A 15,736-nucleotide genomic window follows, 5' to 3' on the forward strand; every position below is an offset into this window, starting at 1 on the left:
TATGCGCTGGGATGACGCCAGCGCACGCTGTCCTTGTTTTTTGGAAAGGAAGGGAAATTTGTCAAAATTTTGAGGGATGCAGGTGCCAGTTAATCACTAATGTTATGGAATAGTGCTTTCTGCTGTCATCAGGGTTACTGCAGGAGGAAGTGTTAGTAAGGCGGAAGGCTTTAGACTGAACTGAGAATGGTGGAAGTGGCTCTTTGCTGTTGTTGTTGGGATGGGTATGTTTGGGGATTTTGTGATAATAATTGTGGTAATGTATTTTCTTTTGTTTATTTTGTCTGGTGTCCCTTATTCTCTCTGCCCATAGTTTAAAAAAATATATTTTATTAGAATTTTTACATCTGTACACTGTGCAATAGGTGAACAAAATAGTTCATCTGTACAATTTCTATGTGCCCCTTTCATCGGCCTCTCCCCCCCCCCACTCTTTTTGTTCTTTGGGCTCCACCTTGTGCCTTTTACTCCATCATAGATGTTGTAGGCTCGCCTTCATTTTGTATTTTTTGCTGTTGCCCCTATGGCTTTATTTGGGGGGGGGGGGGCATCTGGCCCCCTCCTCCGTCTTTTCCCATGACCCCTCCTGATGGGCTCCTTCCTTGCTGCCCCCCTCCCTCCTACTTTGTTCCTATCTTCGCTGTGTGGTCCTGTCTGCCCCCCCAACCCCTCCTTTCCTATCTGCTATTGGCCTCAAACAGGTCTTGGAACAGGCTGATGAATTGCCCTCGCGCTTTGTGGAAGCCCTCATCCAACCCTCGGATAGTGTATTTGATCTTCTCCAGATGGAGAAATTCCGACAGCTCTGCCAGCCAGTTTGCAACAGTGGGTGGTGATGCTGATCGCCAGCTGAGCAGGATTTTCCGGCGGGCGATTAAGGAAGCAAAAGCAAGGGCATCAACTCTCTTCCCCATATGTAGTTCTGACTATCCAATACCACGAAGACTTGATGCACTATCAATTACGACAAGACGAGAATAGAGAGTAATTGAGGCTTTATTAAGCAGAGATGTGTTGCCTCCTGCAGCTGCTGCTGAAATGGCTGCAGCTCGGTGAGCACACACATTTATACTCCGCCTACTTGGCGGAGCCAGCAGGCAGGGATCTACCCCCATACCTGTAGTACAGGAGCCTTACCGTATTACTTCTCATATACATAATATATGCAATCAGTGGTGACTATCACATTCACCCCCTGTTAAAAAAGAGTCCAGCGGGGGTGGTGGAAAAACTATTTACTATTTATGTGAGCATTTTTAAAGTGTACATTTTGGGGAAAGTTCACAAATTTAGCCGGTCGGGTACCTTGATCCTCCGTTGTGAGCGCCGCAGTCCCAGTGACGATGCAGGCACCGGCTTGGTCGCCAGTGACTCCGGGAGCGTGCAGTCCTCATCTTCATCCCTGGGTGGGACCAAAGGGAGGACGGATCGTCCTGGAACGGGAGCTGTGGTTAGATGCACTGGCGGGAGGATGGGTGGCACCTGGGCAATTGGGGGGGGGGGGGGGGAACCAGCTGGTTCCAGGTCCCTGAGGGACACTGTGTCTTGGCAGCCATCGGGGTACGCCACGTAGGCTTATTGCAGGTTTGCATGGAGTAGCTGTACCCTCTCGACCAACGGGTCCGCCTTGTGGAGCCGCACGTGCTTGCGGAGGACAGGTCCTGGGGCTGCCAGCCACGTTGGGAGCGAAACCCCGGAAGTGGAATTACTGGGGAAGGCAAGGAGACGTTCATGGGGGGTTGCATTAGTCGCAGGGCAAAGTAGCGATCGGATGGAGTGGAGAGCGTCGGGGAGGATCTCCTGCCAGCGGGAGACCGGGAGATTATTAGACCGTAGGACCAGCAGGACGGCCTTCCAGACCGTCCCGTTCTCCCTCTCCACCTGCCCGTTTCCCCGGGAGTTGTAGCTGGTCGTCCTGCTCAAGGCAATGCCCTTGCTGAGCAGGAGTTGACGCAGCTCGTCACTCATAAAGGAGGATCCCCGGTCGCTGTGGATGTAAGTGGGGAAACCGAACAGAGTGAAGATGCTATTGAGGGCTTTGATGACTGTGGTAGACGTCATATCGGAGCATGGGATGGCGAAGGGGAATCTGGAGTATTCATCGACCACGTTAAGGAAGTACGTGTTGCGGTCGGAGGAGGGGAGGGGCCCTTTGAAGTCCATGCTGAGGCGCTCAAAGGGACGGGAGGCCTTCACCAGGTGCGCTCGGTCTGGCCGGTAGAAGTGCGGTTGGCACTCCGCACAGACCTGGCAGTCTTTGGTGACCGCCCTGACTTCTGCAATGGAGTAGGGTAGGTTGCGGGCCTTTATGAAGTGAAAGAACCGGGTGACCCCTGGTTGACAGAGACCATCGTGTAGGGCCCGGAATCGGTCCACTTGTGCGCTGGCACATATACCTCAGGATAGGGCATCTGGGGGCTCATTGAGCTTACCGGGACGGGGAAGCCGACTCGGGTTATTCGGCGATTGTGGTCTCTGACCATGCACCGCATTGGGTGGATTTGTGGGTGTTTCAGGGGGAGGCCAAATGGTCGCTGTGGAGGTTATATGTGGGGCTGTTGGCAGATGAGGGGATGTGTGATCAGGTGAGGACTGCCAAACGGGGCTATGTAGAGGTGAATGATACGGGGTAGGGCACAGCCGCCATGTTGTGGGAGACACTTAAGGCTGTAGTTAGAGCGGAGTTTATTTCGATTCGGGCGCACAGGGAAAGGGTGGTGCGGGAGGATAGGACAAGGCTGGTGGATGGTGGATGCGAGGTACTTGGTGGCACCGGAAGAGGGGCTGTTGAAGAAGAGACAGAGGCTCCAGATGGAGTTTTGGTTAGTGTCTATGGGGAAGGCGGAGGGCCAAGGGGGAAGTTTGAGTATGGGGAGAGGCGACGAGGATGCTGGCCCATCAGTTGAGAAAACAGACAGCAGCAAGGCGGATCGGTATAGTGAGGGACGAGGGGGGTACGGTGGTGTTGGTTCCGGTGGAGATGATTGGGGAATTTGAGGCTGTATGAGTCGGTACCCCCGAGGAGGGAAGAGGAGATGAGGCGGTTCCTTAATCGGTTGGAGTTTCCCCGAGTGGAGGAGGGACAGGTTCAGGGCCTGTAGGCCCGAATTGGGTTGCTGGAGGTGATTAATGGCATGGGGGCGATGCAGGTGGGGAAGGCCACAAGCCTGGGCAGGTTCCCAGTCGAGTATTATGAAAAGTTTGGGCCGGAGTTGGGGCCACTGCTGGTGAGGTCACATAACGAGGCAAGGGAGAGGGAGGAATTCCCACTTACTTTATCACAGTCTTCCGTCTCCCTGATTCTTAAAAAGGGTAAGGACCCAGAGCGGTGTGGTTCGTATTGCCTAATATCGTTATTAAATGTCGATGCCAAGCTTTTGGCGAAGGTGCTTGCATCGCAAATTTAGGGCTGTGCGCCAGGGTTGATTGGGGAATATCAGATGGGTTTTGTGAAAGGAAGGCAGCTGTCTACGAATGTGCGGAGGTTACTTACTGTGACTAGGATGCCCTCAGTGGGGGGGGGGGGATGCAGGAGGATGAGGTAGCGGTGGCAATGGACGGAGAAGACTTTTGATCAGGTGGAGTGGGCGTGTTTCTTTGAGGTGCCAGGGGCTTCAGATTCAGACGGCTTTGCGGATTGGGTCCATTTGCTGTATAAGGCGCCAGTGGTGAGTGTGCAAACGAACAGAGTGAGTTTGGGGTACATTTGCCTACTCCGTGGGACGACACAGGAGTGCCTGCTCTCCCTGTTACTTTTCGCCTTGATGATAGAGCCATTGGCAATGGCACTCAGGACATTGAGGGATTGAGCGGTGGGGGTGTCGAGCATACGGTTTCGCTGATCTGTTATATATTTCAGACCCGTTGGGCTGCTTTGGGGGGGTTATGGGGATCTTAGGGGAATTTGGCCAGTTTTCAGGATATAAATTGAACATGGGAAAGAGTAAGGTTCCAATCAGGGGAGTTGCCATTCAGGTGGTGGGGACGAGGTTTGCTACCTTGGTACCAGGTGGCGCAGAGCTAAGCCCAGCTGCATAGGTTGAACTTAGCCCGATTGGTGGAGGGGATGAAAGCGGATTTTAAGAGGTGGGACATTTTGCCATTGTCGGCGGCGAGGCGGGTCTCGGAGATTGTGTGGGCAGGGAAGGCGCCACGGATGTAGCGGGTTTTTTTGGCGTGGGGGGGGCAGTGGCATTGCCAAATTTGATAAATTATTATTGGGCTGCAAACATTGCGATGGTGAGGATAGGGGCAGCATGGTAACACAGTGGTTAGCACAGTCGCTTCACAGCTCCAGGGTCCCAGGTTTGATTCCACTGTCTACGTGGAGTCTGCACGTTCTCCCCGTGTCTGCGTGGGTTTTCTCCGGGTGCACTGGTTTCCTTCCTCAGTTAGAAGATGTGCAGGTCGGTGGATTGGCCATGCTAAATTGCCCTTAGTGTCCAAATGGGTTGGGTGGGGTTGCTGGGTTGCGGCGATGGAGTGGAAGTGTGGGCTTAATTGGGGTGCTCTTTCCAAGGGCTGGTGCAGACTTGATGGGCCGAATGGCCTCCTTCTGCACTGTAAACTCTATGAAATGGGCCGTGGGGGAGATGTCGATTTGATGTCAGGTGGAGGCGACATGGTGTGGGGGGGACAAGTTTGGCTTTGTTGTTGGTGCCTTTGCTGTTCTTGCCAGCCAGGTATTCCCAGTGGTGGAGTCGGCTTTGAGGGTGTGGGGCAGTGTAAGCAGCGCTTGGGGTCAGAGGGTATGTCGTTGTGAGCACCCATTTGTGATAACCATAAGTTTGTGCCAATGAGATTGGATGCGAAGTTCCGGGGTGGGGGAAGGTGGAGATTGAGTACATCAGGGACTTATTTATAGGGGTTTATGAGGGCAAATTTATGGGGCTGGAGAAGTTGGAGGAATTGTATGACCTGTCCAAGGGGAATGGCTTTCGGTACCTTCAGGTTCAGGATTTCGTGAGGTGCCGGCCTTCCCGGGATTGCTGCCTCTGTTGCTGCAAGATAAGCTTCTGTTGGAGGACGAAATACGGGTGGGAAGGTGTTGGAGAGGGAAGGCACTCCGGTGGAGGATATCAAGCACAAATGGGAGGAGGAGCTGGGAGAGGAACTAGAGGCTGGGACATGGGCTGAGGCCTTAAGGAGGGTGAATGTATCCTCGTTTTGTGAGTGGTTAAACCACATCCAGTTTAAAGTGGTGCACAGGGCCCACATGACGGTGGCGAGGATGAGCAAGATTGTTGAGGGGGTGGAAGATGGGTGTGCGGGGCAGGCCACGAATCACACATATGTTCTTGGTGTGTCCAAGATTGAGGGAGTTCTGGCAGGGGTTCTCGGATGTTCTGTCTGAGGTTCTGGGTGTTGGGGTGGCCCCACGTCCGGAGGTGGTAATATTTGGTGTGTCAGAAGACCCAGAAGCGCAGGGAAGGAGAGAGGCTAAGGTATTGGCCTTTGCCTCCCTGATAGCCCGGAGACGGATTGTGTTATGTTGACAGGGCTCAGAGCCGCCAAAGGCAAGGGTGTGGGTAAGCGACCTGGCAGAATTCCTGAGGCTGGAGAAGGTCAAGTTCGCTCTACGAGTGTCGGTGGAAAGGTTGACCCGTAGGTGGAAACCAGCGTGTGCCTGGGGGGTTGGTGTCAGGGGGGCTGGAGGGATGGGGCTGTTTGTCAGGTTGATGTGATGTTCTTCTGATGTTCTTTGGTTGTTCTTTTGACATTCTGTACATTTATTTTTTTGATGAAAAGCCTTGAATAAAAATATTTTTTAAAACAAGGATTGGGAAAATGGTCCTGCAGAGGGACCAGCAAGCAGGGAGCTTGGTGTTGCCGAGCCTGATATATTATTACTGAGCAACGAATGCGAAAAAAGTGTTGGGCTGGTGAGGGGACCAGGAAGCAGTTTGGGTGAAGATGGAGTCAGGTTCATTTAGTGGGTCGGGGCTGCAGGCATTGACGGCCTCACTTCCGTTCTCGCCAGAGAAATATTCGGATAACCCCGTGGTGATTGCTACATTGAAAATATGAAGACAATTGCGGCACCACTTTAAATTAGGAGCGGTGCCAAAGTTACTGCCGATTTGTGCTAACCATATGTTTGAGCTGGCAAGATTAGAAGCCAGGTTTAGAGGCGGGGAGGACAAGGGGTGGAAGGAATGAGGGATTTGTTTCTGGAAGCGCGGTTCACGGGTTTAGAGGAGCTGTCAGAGAAGTTTGGGCTCTCGCAGTCAGAAAATTTCAGGTATCTACAGGTTCATGCTTTTGTGAGGAAGGTCTTCCCGTCTTTTTCAGTAGTGCCACCATTGTCTCTGTTGGAAGGATTCTGTTGCTCGTGGGGACGGAGGAGGAGGAGTGTACTTCGGGAATTTACTTGAATATCCTGGCAGAGGACACTACATCCCTGGAGGGGATTAAGGCCAAGTGGGAGGAGGGATTGGGGGCAGAATTGGAGGAGGGGGTGTAGTGTTGAGCCTTGCGAAGGGTGAACATCACTTTGTCATGCACAAGACCTGGGCTTATACAGTTAAAGGTGGTGCACCGGGCACAGTTAACAAGGTCCAGCATGAGTTGTCTGTTTGAGGGAGTGGAAGATAAGTGTGAACACTGTGGGAGGGGCACAAATTAGCTGCTGTGGTTTAACAAAATAGAACAACGAATATACTTCAGAATTAATTCATTGGCTGGGAAGCACATTGAGATATCCTGTGGATCTCAAACTTTAATAAGGTGAAACCCATAATAAGATGAATTAAAGCTTTGCAAAAATAGATTTTTGAGTACTATAACATTTGATGAAACTGCTAATGAAAGTAATCACTGTCTAGTACATCATAAGAGTAATGAGTGCATTACTGCAATCAGCAAACTATGATTAGTGTCAAATTCCAGGATAAGATTATTTTGGCAGTCTGAAAAAATGTACAATTACAATCTGAGTGGACACTAATCATAAAATGATAGGATGGAAGGAATCAACGAATATAAGTATATTTGCCTTTATTAGCCAAGGCATAGAGTTTAGGAGCAGAGAGGTTATGCTGGAACTGTATAAAACATTGGTTAGGCCACAACTAGAGTATTGTGTGCAGTTCTGGAATCCACATTATAGGAGGGTTGTGATTACACTGGAAAGGGTGCAGAGGAGATTTACCAGGATGTTGCCTGGGCTGGAGAGTGACTGCTAAACAAAAGGTGTCTTTGTGTTTCAGTCCACATTTGGCATAGAAATTTAGAATGCATAATCATAGAATCTCTACAGCGCAGAAGGAGGCCATTCAGACCATCTGGGTCTGCACCGACCCTCCAAAAGTGCATCCTACCGAGGCACAATCCCCCACCCTATCCCTGTAACCCCACCTAACCGTTGGACACTAAGGTGCAATTTAGCATGGCCAATCCACCGAATCTGCACATCTTTGTCCTTGTGGAATCACACCTCACTTGGTGGCCTCAACCTCATTGACACTTTGGGTCCCATCCAGCTTAGAGTGGACACTCCAGGCATAGGGCATGATTATCCATTGGCAGGCATGTACTTATATTGGGCAGCTGGAGTTTCCTATCATTACAAGACAACCAAGGATCTCCTGAAAATGATGGGATGGTGGAAGGCAAAGAATTTCAAGGCCAATAAATCCTATAACTCCAAAAGATTGCTTGACAAAATTATATCTATAATTGGTCACATTAAAATGCTAATGTTAAGACACCAGGGATGTTTGTCAGTACTTATTTAGATTAATAAGGCTTAATCGTGCTCAGTTTCACAGTGAATTAGTAGAACAAAATGAAAAGCAGTGATGGTACATAACAGTCCTTTTAGAACAAAGAACAATACAGCACAGGAACAGGCCCTTCGGCCCACCAAGCCTGCGCAGACCATGGTACCTGCCTAAATTAGAACCGTATGCACTTATAGAGTCCGTATCCTTCCATCCCCACCCTATTCATACATTTGTCCAAATGCCCCTTAAATGCCGCTATCATACCTGCTCCCACCACCTCCCCAGGCAGCACGTTCCATATATTTATCACCCTCTGTGTAAAAAAAACCTTGCCTCGCACATTTGTTCTAAACTTTTCCCCATGCACTTTAAACTGATGTCCCTTAGAACTTGACTCTCCTACCCTAGGAAAGAGCATCTGGCTATCCACTCTGTCCATGCCACTCATAATCTTGTGGACCTCTATCAGGTCGCCTCTCAACCTGTCATTCCAGTGAGAACAGATCGAGTTTATCTAACCTCTTCTCATAGCTAATGCCCTCCATACCAGACAACATCCTAGTAAACCGCTTCTGCACCCTCTCCAAAGCATCCACATCCTTCTGGTAGTGTGGCGACCAGAATTGTACACAGTATTCCAAATGAGGCCTAACTAAGGTCCTGTCCAGCTGCAACATGACTTGCCAATTTTTATATTCAATGCCCCGACCGATGAAGGCCAGCATGCCATATGCCTTCTTCACCACCTTATCCACCACTTTCAGTGATCGGTGGACATGCACACAGATCTCTTTGCCTGTCAATACTCGCAAGATTTCTACCATATACTGTGTAATTCCTACAAGCATTGGACCTTCCAAAGTGCATTACCTCACACTTGTCCGGATTAAACTCCATCTGCCATTTCTCATCCCAAGACTCCAACCAGTTTATATCTTTCTGTATCCTCTGACAATCATCTTCACTATCCAGAACTCCATCAGTTTTTGTGTCATTTGCGAACTTACTAATCAGACCAGTTACATTTTCTTCCAAATCATTTATATACACTACGAACAACAAAGGTCCTCGAACTGATCCCTGTGGAACGCCACTAGTCACAGCCTTCCATTCAGAAAAACACCCTTCTACTACTACCCTCTGTCTTCTGTGCCAAGCCAGTTCTGTATCCAACTTACCAGCTCTCCTCTGATCCCTTGTGACTTCACCTTTTGTACCAGTCTACCATGGGGGTGCCTTGTCAAAGGCCTTACTGAAGTCCACGCATACAACATCTACTGCCTTTCCCTCATCTATCATCTTTGTCACTTCCTTGAAAAACGTGATGAAATTAGTGAGGCACAATCTCTCCTTCACAAAACCATGCTGTCCATCACTAATAAGTCCATTTGTTTCCAATTGTGAGTAAATCCTAAGAATCTTTTCCAATTGTTTCCTTACCACTGACATAAAGCTCACCAGCCTATAATTTCCTAGATTATTCCTGCTGCCCTTATTAAACAATGGAACAACATTGGCTACTCTCCAGTCATCTGGAACGTCACCTGTAGCCAATGAGGATACAAAGATTACTGCAGCCTCCCTTGCCTCCCGCAGTATTCTGGGGTAGATCCCATCAGGCCCTGGGGACTTATCTACTTTAATGCTTTTTAAGATGCCCAACACCTCTTCATTAATATCAACATGACTCAGAATATCTACACACTCTACCCTATATTCCTCATCCACCAAATTCTTCTCTTTGGTGAATACTGAGACAAAGTATTCATTTAGTATCTTCCCTATTTCCTCTGGTTCCATACTTTTGTGAGGGCCACGAAGAATCCAGCACAAGTTTGTAGAATCGAAAGAAATAACTTTATTTACAATTACATATATACAACAGCAGCAGTACTCCACTACTTCTCACTCTTCTCTAGCTGGTTCCACTCTGGCCAGCTCTGTTTATGCAGGTGACTCTGCTAATGATTTCTCGTGGGGTTGGGGGGGGGGGGGGGGGGGGGGTGAACCATTTCAGATTAAAGGGCAGGGGGGGCACCGTCCCGGAATAAAGGGAAAGCCTTTTAGGACTGAGATGAGGAGGAGTTTTTTCACTCAGTTAGAGGTTAATCTTTGAAATTCTCTACCCCAGAGGACTGTGGAGGCTCGGTTGTTGAGTGTGTCCAAGACTGAGATCGATATATTTCTGCATATTAAAAAATTCAAGGGATACATGAATAGCGCAAAACATAATGTTGAAAGAGAAGATCAGCTATGATCCCATTAACTGGTGGAGCAAGCTCAAAGGGCTACACCTGCTCTTATTCCTTATGATCTAATTTATAATTTACACAATTACAGAAATAGAGTTTTTTAAATACCTAATGCCCAAGAATGCAATTTTGCAGCAGTAATGATAATGTAGTATCCAATTTTAAAGCATCTATAAAAATGTCACTTTAACACTTCGCAAACTGCTAACAATAACTTAAATGTCGGGAACTTCATTCATCCAACTTTAATATTGACAAAAATGTCATACAAGTGTCTGGAGTGGAGTCTAAAGATGAAGCGATGTCTAAAATGTCAGCAACTGAATCCAAGCCAGTGCCAAGTGTTGTGCTTTGCATTTCTTTGGACTCAACCGGGAAAGTTCAGAGGGGGACCCTAACGTTTCGGCAGCCCAAGGGTCTCCATAAATTTTGCCCAGGCTTTCTCCCTGGAGAGGACACTCCAATTGCGCTGCAGAACATTAACATCATATGGTAGACAGATTTACCAGAGTCGACCACCACAACGCAAACGATCATCTTACAAAATGGAAGGCTCGACAGTATACTTACTATATTTACTTGCTGTTCTAAAGGTGAAATCTCCTCTTTTTAAAATGCCCTTAAACATAATTTTTAATAATATATTCTAGCTCTAATGATTCTCTGCCTCCTAAGTAAGGCAGCACGGTAGCACAGTGGTTAGCACAGTTGGTTCACCGCTCCAGGGTCCCAGGTTCGATCCCCGGCTTGGGTCACTGTCTGTGCAGAGTCTGCACGTTCTCCCCTTGTCTGCGTGGGTTTCCTCCCACATTCCAAAGATGTGCAGGTTAGGTGGATTGGCCATGCTAAATTGCCCTTAGTGTCCAAAAAGGTTAGGTGGGGTTACTAGGTTGCAGGGATAGGATGGAGGTGTGGGCTTAATAGGGGTGTTCTTTCCAAGGGCCGGTGCAGACTCGATGGGCCAAATGGCCTCCATCTGCACTGTAAATTCTATGAAGTACCTTTCAAACTATAAACCAATTTTACCCGTTTCATTTTCTATGTCTCACTATTTATTCTAGAGACCAGGAACAATGACCAGGGCCTGATTTTAATGCAGTATAAGTAAATGGGCTTTGAGTGATTTAAAATAAAGTCTCTAGGGCCTCCAGGAAACAAAATAGAACAGATGGTTTGTCATCTTTTTGAGTGGAAGAACTCCATCATAACTTTCTAACTTTGAGCATCGCCATTAAATCTTCTCTGAGGAGAAAAGTGCCGTCTTCTCTTGTGTCTCATTCTTGTTTCCATTCCGTTAAATGTCCTCTATGCATCCTCCAAAGCCTTGACATCGTTCCTCAAGATTCACACCCAGATGTGGACACAATACTCTAGCTAAGGTCTATCCAGTAATTTATAATGATTCAGCACAACTCTATTTATAAAGCCAAGGATTATGTATTATTTTTTGAGCAGTTTTGTCAACTTGTCCTGTCACTCTCAAAGATTTACATATATGAACTTCCAAGTTTCTCTCTTCCTGCACTCCTTTAAAATTTGGTTTATATTGCCTTTCTTCATTCCTTTTTGCAAATTCACCAGTCATTTCACCACTCTCTGTACATTCTCTTGAACTCTGATGCTATTTTCTTCACAAGTTTACATTTCAAATGTGCCACCTGCAAACTTTGAAATCATGCTTCCTCTATCTATGTCCAAGCATTGATCCTGATGCCAACCCTTGGGAAAATGTCACATTGTATTTTCCAGACACAGCTGCACCAAGTTTACTCCTCTCTTTTTTTTTTAGAACCAGGATGTTGTCATTGGGAAGAGTATCCTCCATCAACTCTGGTTGCCAAAGTGAATTTTGGTTTCTCTCTCTTCACATGTTGAGGTGCAAGCCAGAGGATTCAAAGTAACCCTCAGGTTCCAGACATTATTTTACTGGTTCCCTTTTCCTGCACACATTCAGCTCAAAGGAAACCTAATGGTACTAATAAGAGGAACACTGGTCAGATCAAATCAATAGCAGCAACTGGCACTGAGGACCTTTGATGCATTTACCTGAAAGTGTATTTAAACATCATTTTAATGCCTTACATTCTGCAGGTTTGTCTGATGCCTTGTTTCCGCCAGTTTTTATTAGAATACTGGAGATTGGGCATCTAGCAAAGTCCCCGAGGCCAAAGGTGGTGGCGCATTATCATATTTGCACATCCAGCCACTTCAGACAATGCTCCCCTGGCAGTGAGGTCGGGCACTTTTCACCTACCTGATGGAAAAAGGATGTTCTTCCTCCTCCTTACTATTAATAATATTATTATTCCTTCCTCAAATAAAGCCTATGAGGCATGAATAGAGAATCTTCTACTCAACCATTTTTGAATTCAAGATAAGAAACAACTTTCTGATTGGACACCGCACCCTGGGACCCCCAACCGACCCTCATAAAAAGTGCAGGTCTCCAGCATGAGGAATATCTTCACCTCAATGGGTATACTGTCTAATTACGAATACAATTTGTCCTGAGAACTAACCCAGCAAATTTAAATGAAGCGCAAACCTGAAATATATGCATCATCATGTGAGTGACATGATCGCCACGCCCTTTCATGATTGTTCAGATCCTGAATACTTGGCTAAATTCCCCCAAAAAAGAGTAATTTGTATTCCTCAAAGGACATTTTGCCACAAATAACCCATAAGCTGTTCCAATCTTTATGCATTAGACTTGCAATTTATTACATCAGCTGAATTATCAATTGGAGTGCTGCCTTGTAAAAAGTCTCAGGGTTCTATTGTTCTCAATGTAATGAAATTACAAAAATTACACAGTGGTTTATACTGCAAGATTCTTGTTATGCTTTCTGCTCATTACACACCTATATAAAAAAAACTCAAGCTAAACACACAAATATGATGGCATGTCCCTCGGGTGAAATCTTACCAACTGAATTAAATGGCCTACCGCAGATCATAGCCCACATACCCAGTAAAATAAATATTTCTTCTCTATCTTGTGAAATCAATGAAGCAGACAAAAAACCTGCAGTATTTCTAAGGTAAGGGTGTCAAAGAGATACTTTAACATTTCAGTAAGTATTGTTCATTATTATTTTTGAATGATCTCAGATTAATACATGCTATGTACACTCAATAGCGCTACAACAGATTTTGAACTCCAGTCATGAAATGGCAATAAATATGAGTGGTGTTCATTGAATTATGTGGTCGAGCTCCATACTTATTATGAATATTTCATTGAAAACCTGTAAATTTTTAGCATGCTGTATCCAGGCTTAGGTGCTGAAGAGGTTTAAGATCACAAGCTAAACCACTTTGTTACACAATGCCAGTCATCCACAATTCACGGGGATGGTAACCTCAGCCGATACTGTTTAACTGCTGCTTTGTGAGATTAATTTTCACGTCAGTTACAATCTTGCATCTTTTGACATCGGGAATCACTTGTTGAGAAATGTCAACAATTTTACCTATTCAACAAGAGAAAGGACAAAATTGTTTCAAGTTGAATCTTTTTCCTCGTGCATCAAGCCTCTATCAGTTTGTTTTCTGCAACATTCAATCCATTAAATGCAGTTTGTTAACCGCACAAGTCTGACCAACTTAAAAATATAGAGGAAGAAATTTGTCCGTAATGCAACAGATCTCTATGGGCACAAAATAGTACTTGGCCCCATCTGCCATAGCAGTTATGCCCACCATCCACCTTCCAAACTGATGGGTGGTGACTCTCAAGTGCCAGTACATCCACCTAAAAGTTGTTTTTTTTTAATTTAGAGTACCAAATTTATTTTTTCCTATTAAGGGGCAATTTAGTGTGGCCAATCCACCTACCCTGCACATCTTTGGGTTGTGGGGGTGAAACCCATGCAAACAAGGGGAGAACATGTAAACTCCACACGGACAGTGACCCAGAGCCGGTATCGAACCTGGGACCTCGGCGCCGTGAGGCAGCTGTACTAACCACTGCACCATCATGCTGCCCCCAACACTTAAAAGAGTTATTGTATGGATAAGATCCTCAACAACACTGACTCATGCAATGTTGTTCTTGCCACATAGCCTAATAAACCATCTTACTAAATAAGCAAGCCTTGTGCCAATAGGCACTTGAGAAAATATAGAGTAGGATAACATTGACTCCATATTGTTTCTTTAATAATAATTATGTGGCCCCCGTGGTTTAGTAGGAGGAAAAAATTAGCTAACCGAATGTGGGAGGGATTTTCAATTACATTTTAGTTTCTATCACTTTTGTTTGGGTAATAAACATTGTTTCTGTCCAATGCTTTGGGAAGCATTTAGTGAAAATGCTTTATTCATATAACTGATTAAATCACTCTTTTAATTTAAAATTTGTACTTCCAGGATCTTGCCCAAGTCAATCTTCAGAGTTCTGAATTTGCTCAAGAAATCAAAACTTATCAGGGAATGGTGCACAAGATGAACGCACAGTTAACCACTGTTACAGAACAAAAGAATAATGGTATGAAAGGTAGTATTTATTACACATTAGAGGTCAAAATATCATAATTGATGTTTTAATATCTTACAAGCATAGTTTGCTTTTTATTTGTATAGACAGAAAGGTGTTTGAAAGATTATGTGGCAGATTTTAACTCCAAGCAGGTTTCTGGTGGGCAGCAACTCCAACAAGTTAATTTCCCACTGGCAGATGCAGCATGAGGCCAAAGGATTTAATTCTTAGGCCTTACTTAATTGCCACTGATTCACTCCCTGCCTATACTGGGCAGTGATATGGAGATGCTGGCGTTGGACTGGGGTGAGCACAGTGAGAAGTCTTACAACACCAGGTTAAAGTCCAACATGTTTGTTTCAAACACTAGCTTTCTGAGCTGGAATTGGAAGAGTTAGACTCAGAAGAAGGTCTGGAGACTCTATTATGTTACATGGATATGATTTATAAAAAGGATGACTTGTTAAGTGCATATGAAGCATGGTCGGATTTTGATAGGTTCCGGAAAATAGAGGATTTCTCCATGGAAGACTATATAATGGAATTTGTCAGACTATATAAAAGGCTGCAGAAACACAACCTGGAATTTCCACAGTCTGTGTTGGCCTTTAAATTACTTGACTGTGCTAGAATGAGCAACATGGATAGGCTCCTGGTTTTGATCGGAGTTCAGTTTGCGGATAAGGTACCTTATTCGATCAGATGACAGAAACTTTAAAAAGGTTTCTGGGGAAACATTCGATTCCGATGGCTCTGATGACCCAAATAGGTCAGTCTGCAATAAAGCAGAATATGGAAGATACACACATAACAGGATGGCGAAATCGCACGGCTACAAACAAGTTCCAAGACTATAGAAGGAGATCGGGACCCGGGAATTATGAAGAAGGAAACCCAGTTAGAACCTACAATAGGAAGATGAACCCCAGAAATGCCCGGGGTATGATAAATCAATGTTTTCGATGTGACTCCCAATACCATTATGCTTTCAACTATCCAACACGTTATAATCGAGTGTTTGAAGCCACACATGACACGAAAGAGTCAGAAAAGAAAAAGATAGTGACCAGAAAGAAAGCATTGTCCTATTAACAAGCAGTTTTACGCCGGTAATGAGGGTGTTGGTTGCAGAATCCTTTAATTGTGCTGTATTGGACAGTGGCTGCACATCTACTGTGTGTGGAATTGACTGGTTAAAATGTTACCTGGACTCCTTGAATGCTGAAAATCGTAACAAGGTTAAGGAATTTGAAAGTTCCACAAGTTTCAGGTTTGGG

General features: G+C 45.8%; 1 protein-coding gene across 4 annotated transcripts in view; it reads left to right on the plus strand.

Annotated features, from left to right (window-relative positions):
* The window catches only part of LOC119971178 (myosin-3), a 1,049,419-nt gene that overhangs the window by 814,717 nt on the left and 218,966 nt on the right, over positions 1-15,736 (plus strand). For all 4 annotated transcript variants that reach the window (XM_038806379.1, XM_038806381.1, XM_038806380.1 and 1 more), the window contains one exon: positions 14,351-14,468. In XM_038806379.1, coding sequence (XP_038662307.1) covers positions 14,351-14,468 — 118 coding nt within the window. The remainder of the gene's footprint in view (positions 1-14,350; positions 14,469-15,736) is intronic.

The sequence above is a fragment of the Scyliorhinus canicula genome, chromosome 9, assembly GCF_902713615.1.
Source record: "Scyliorhinus canicula chromosome 9, sScyCan1.1, whole genome shotgun sequence".
Classification (NCBI taxonomy): domain Eukaryota; kingdom Metazoa; phylum Chordata; class Chondrichthyes; order Carcharhiniformes; family Scyliorhinidae; genus Scyliorhinus; species Scyliorhinus canicula.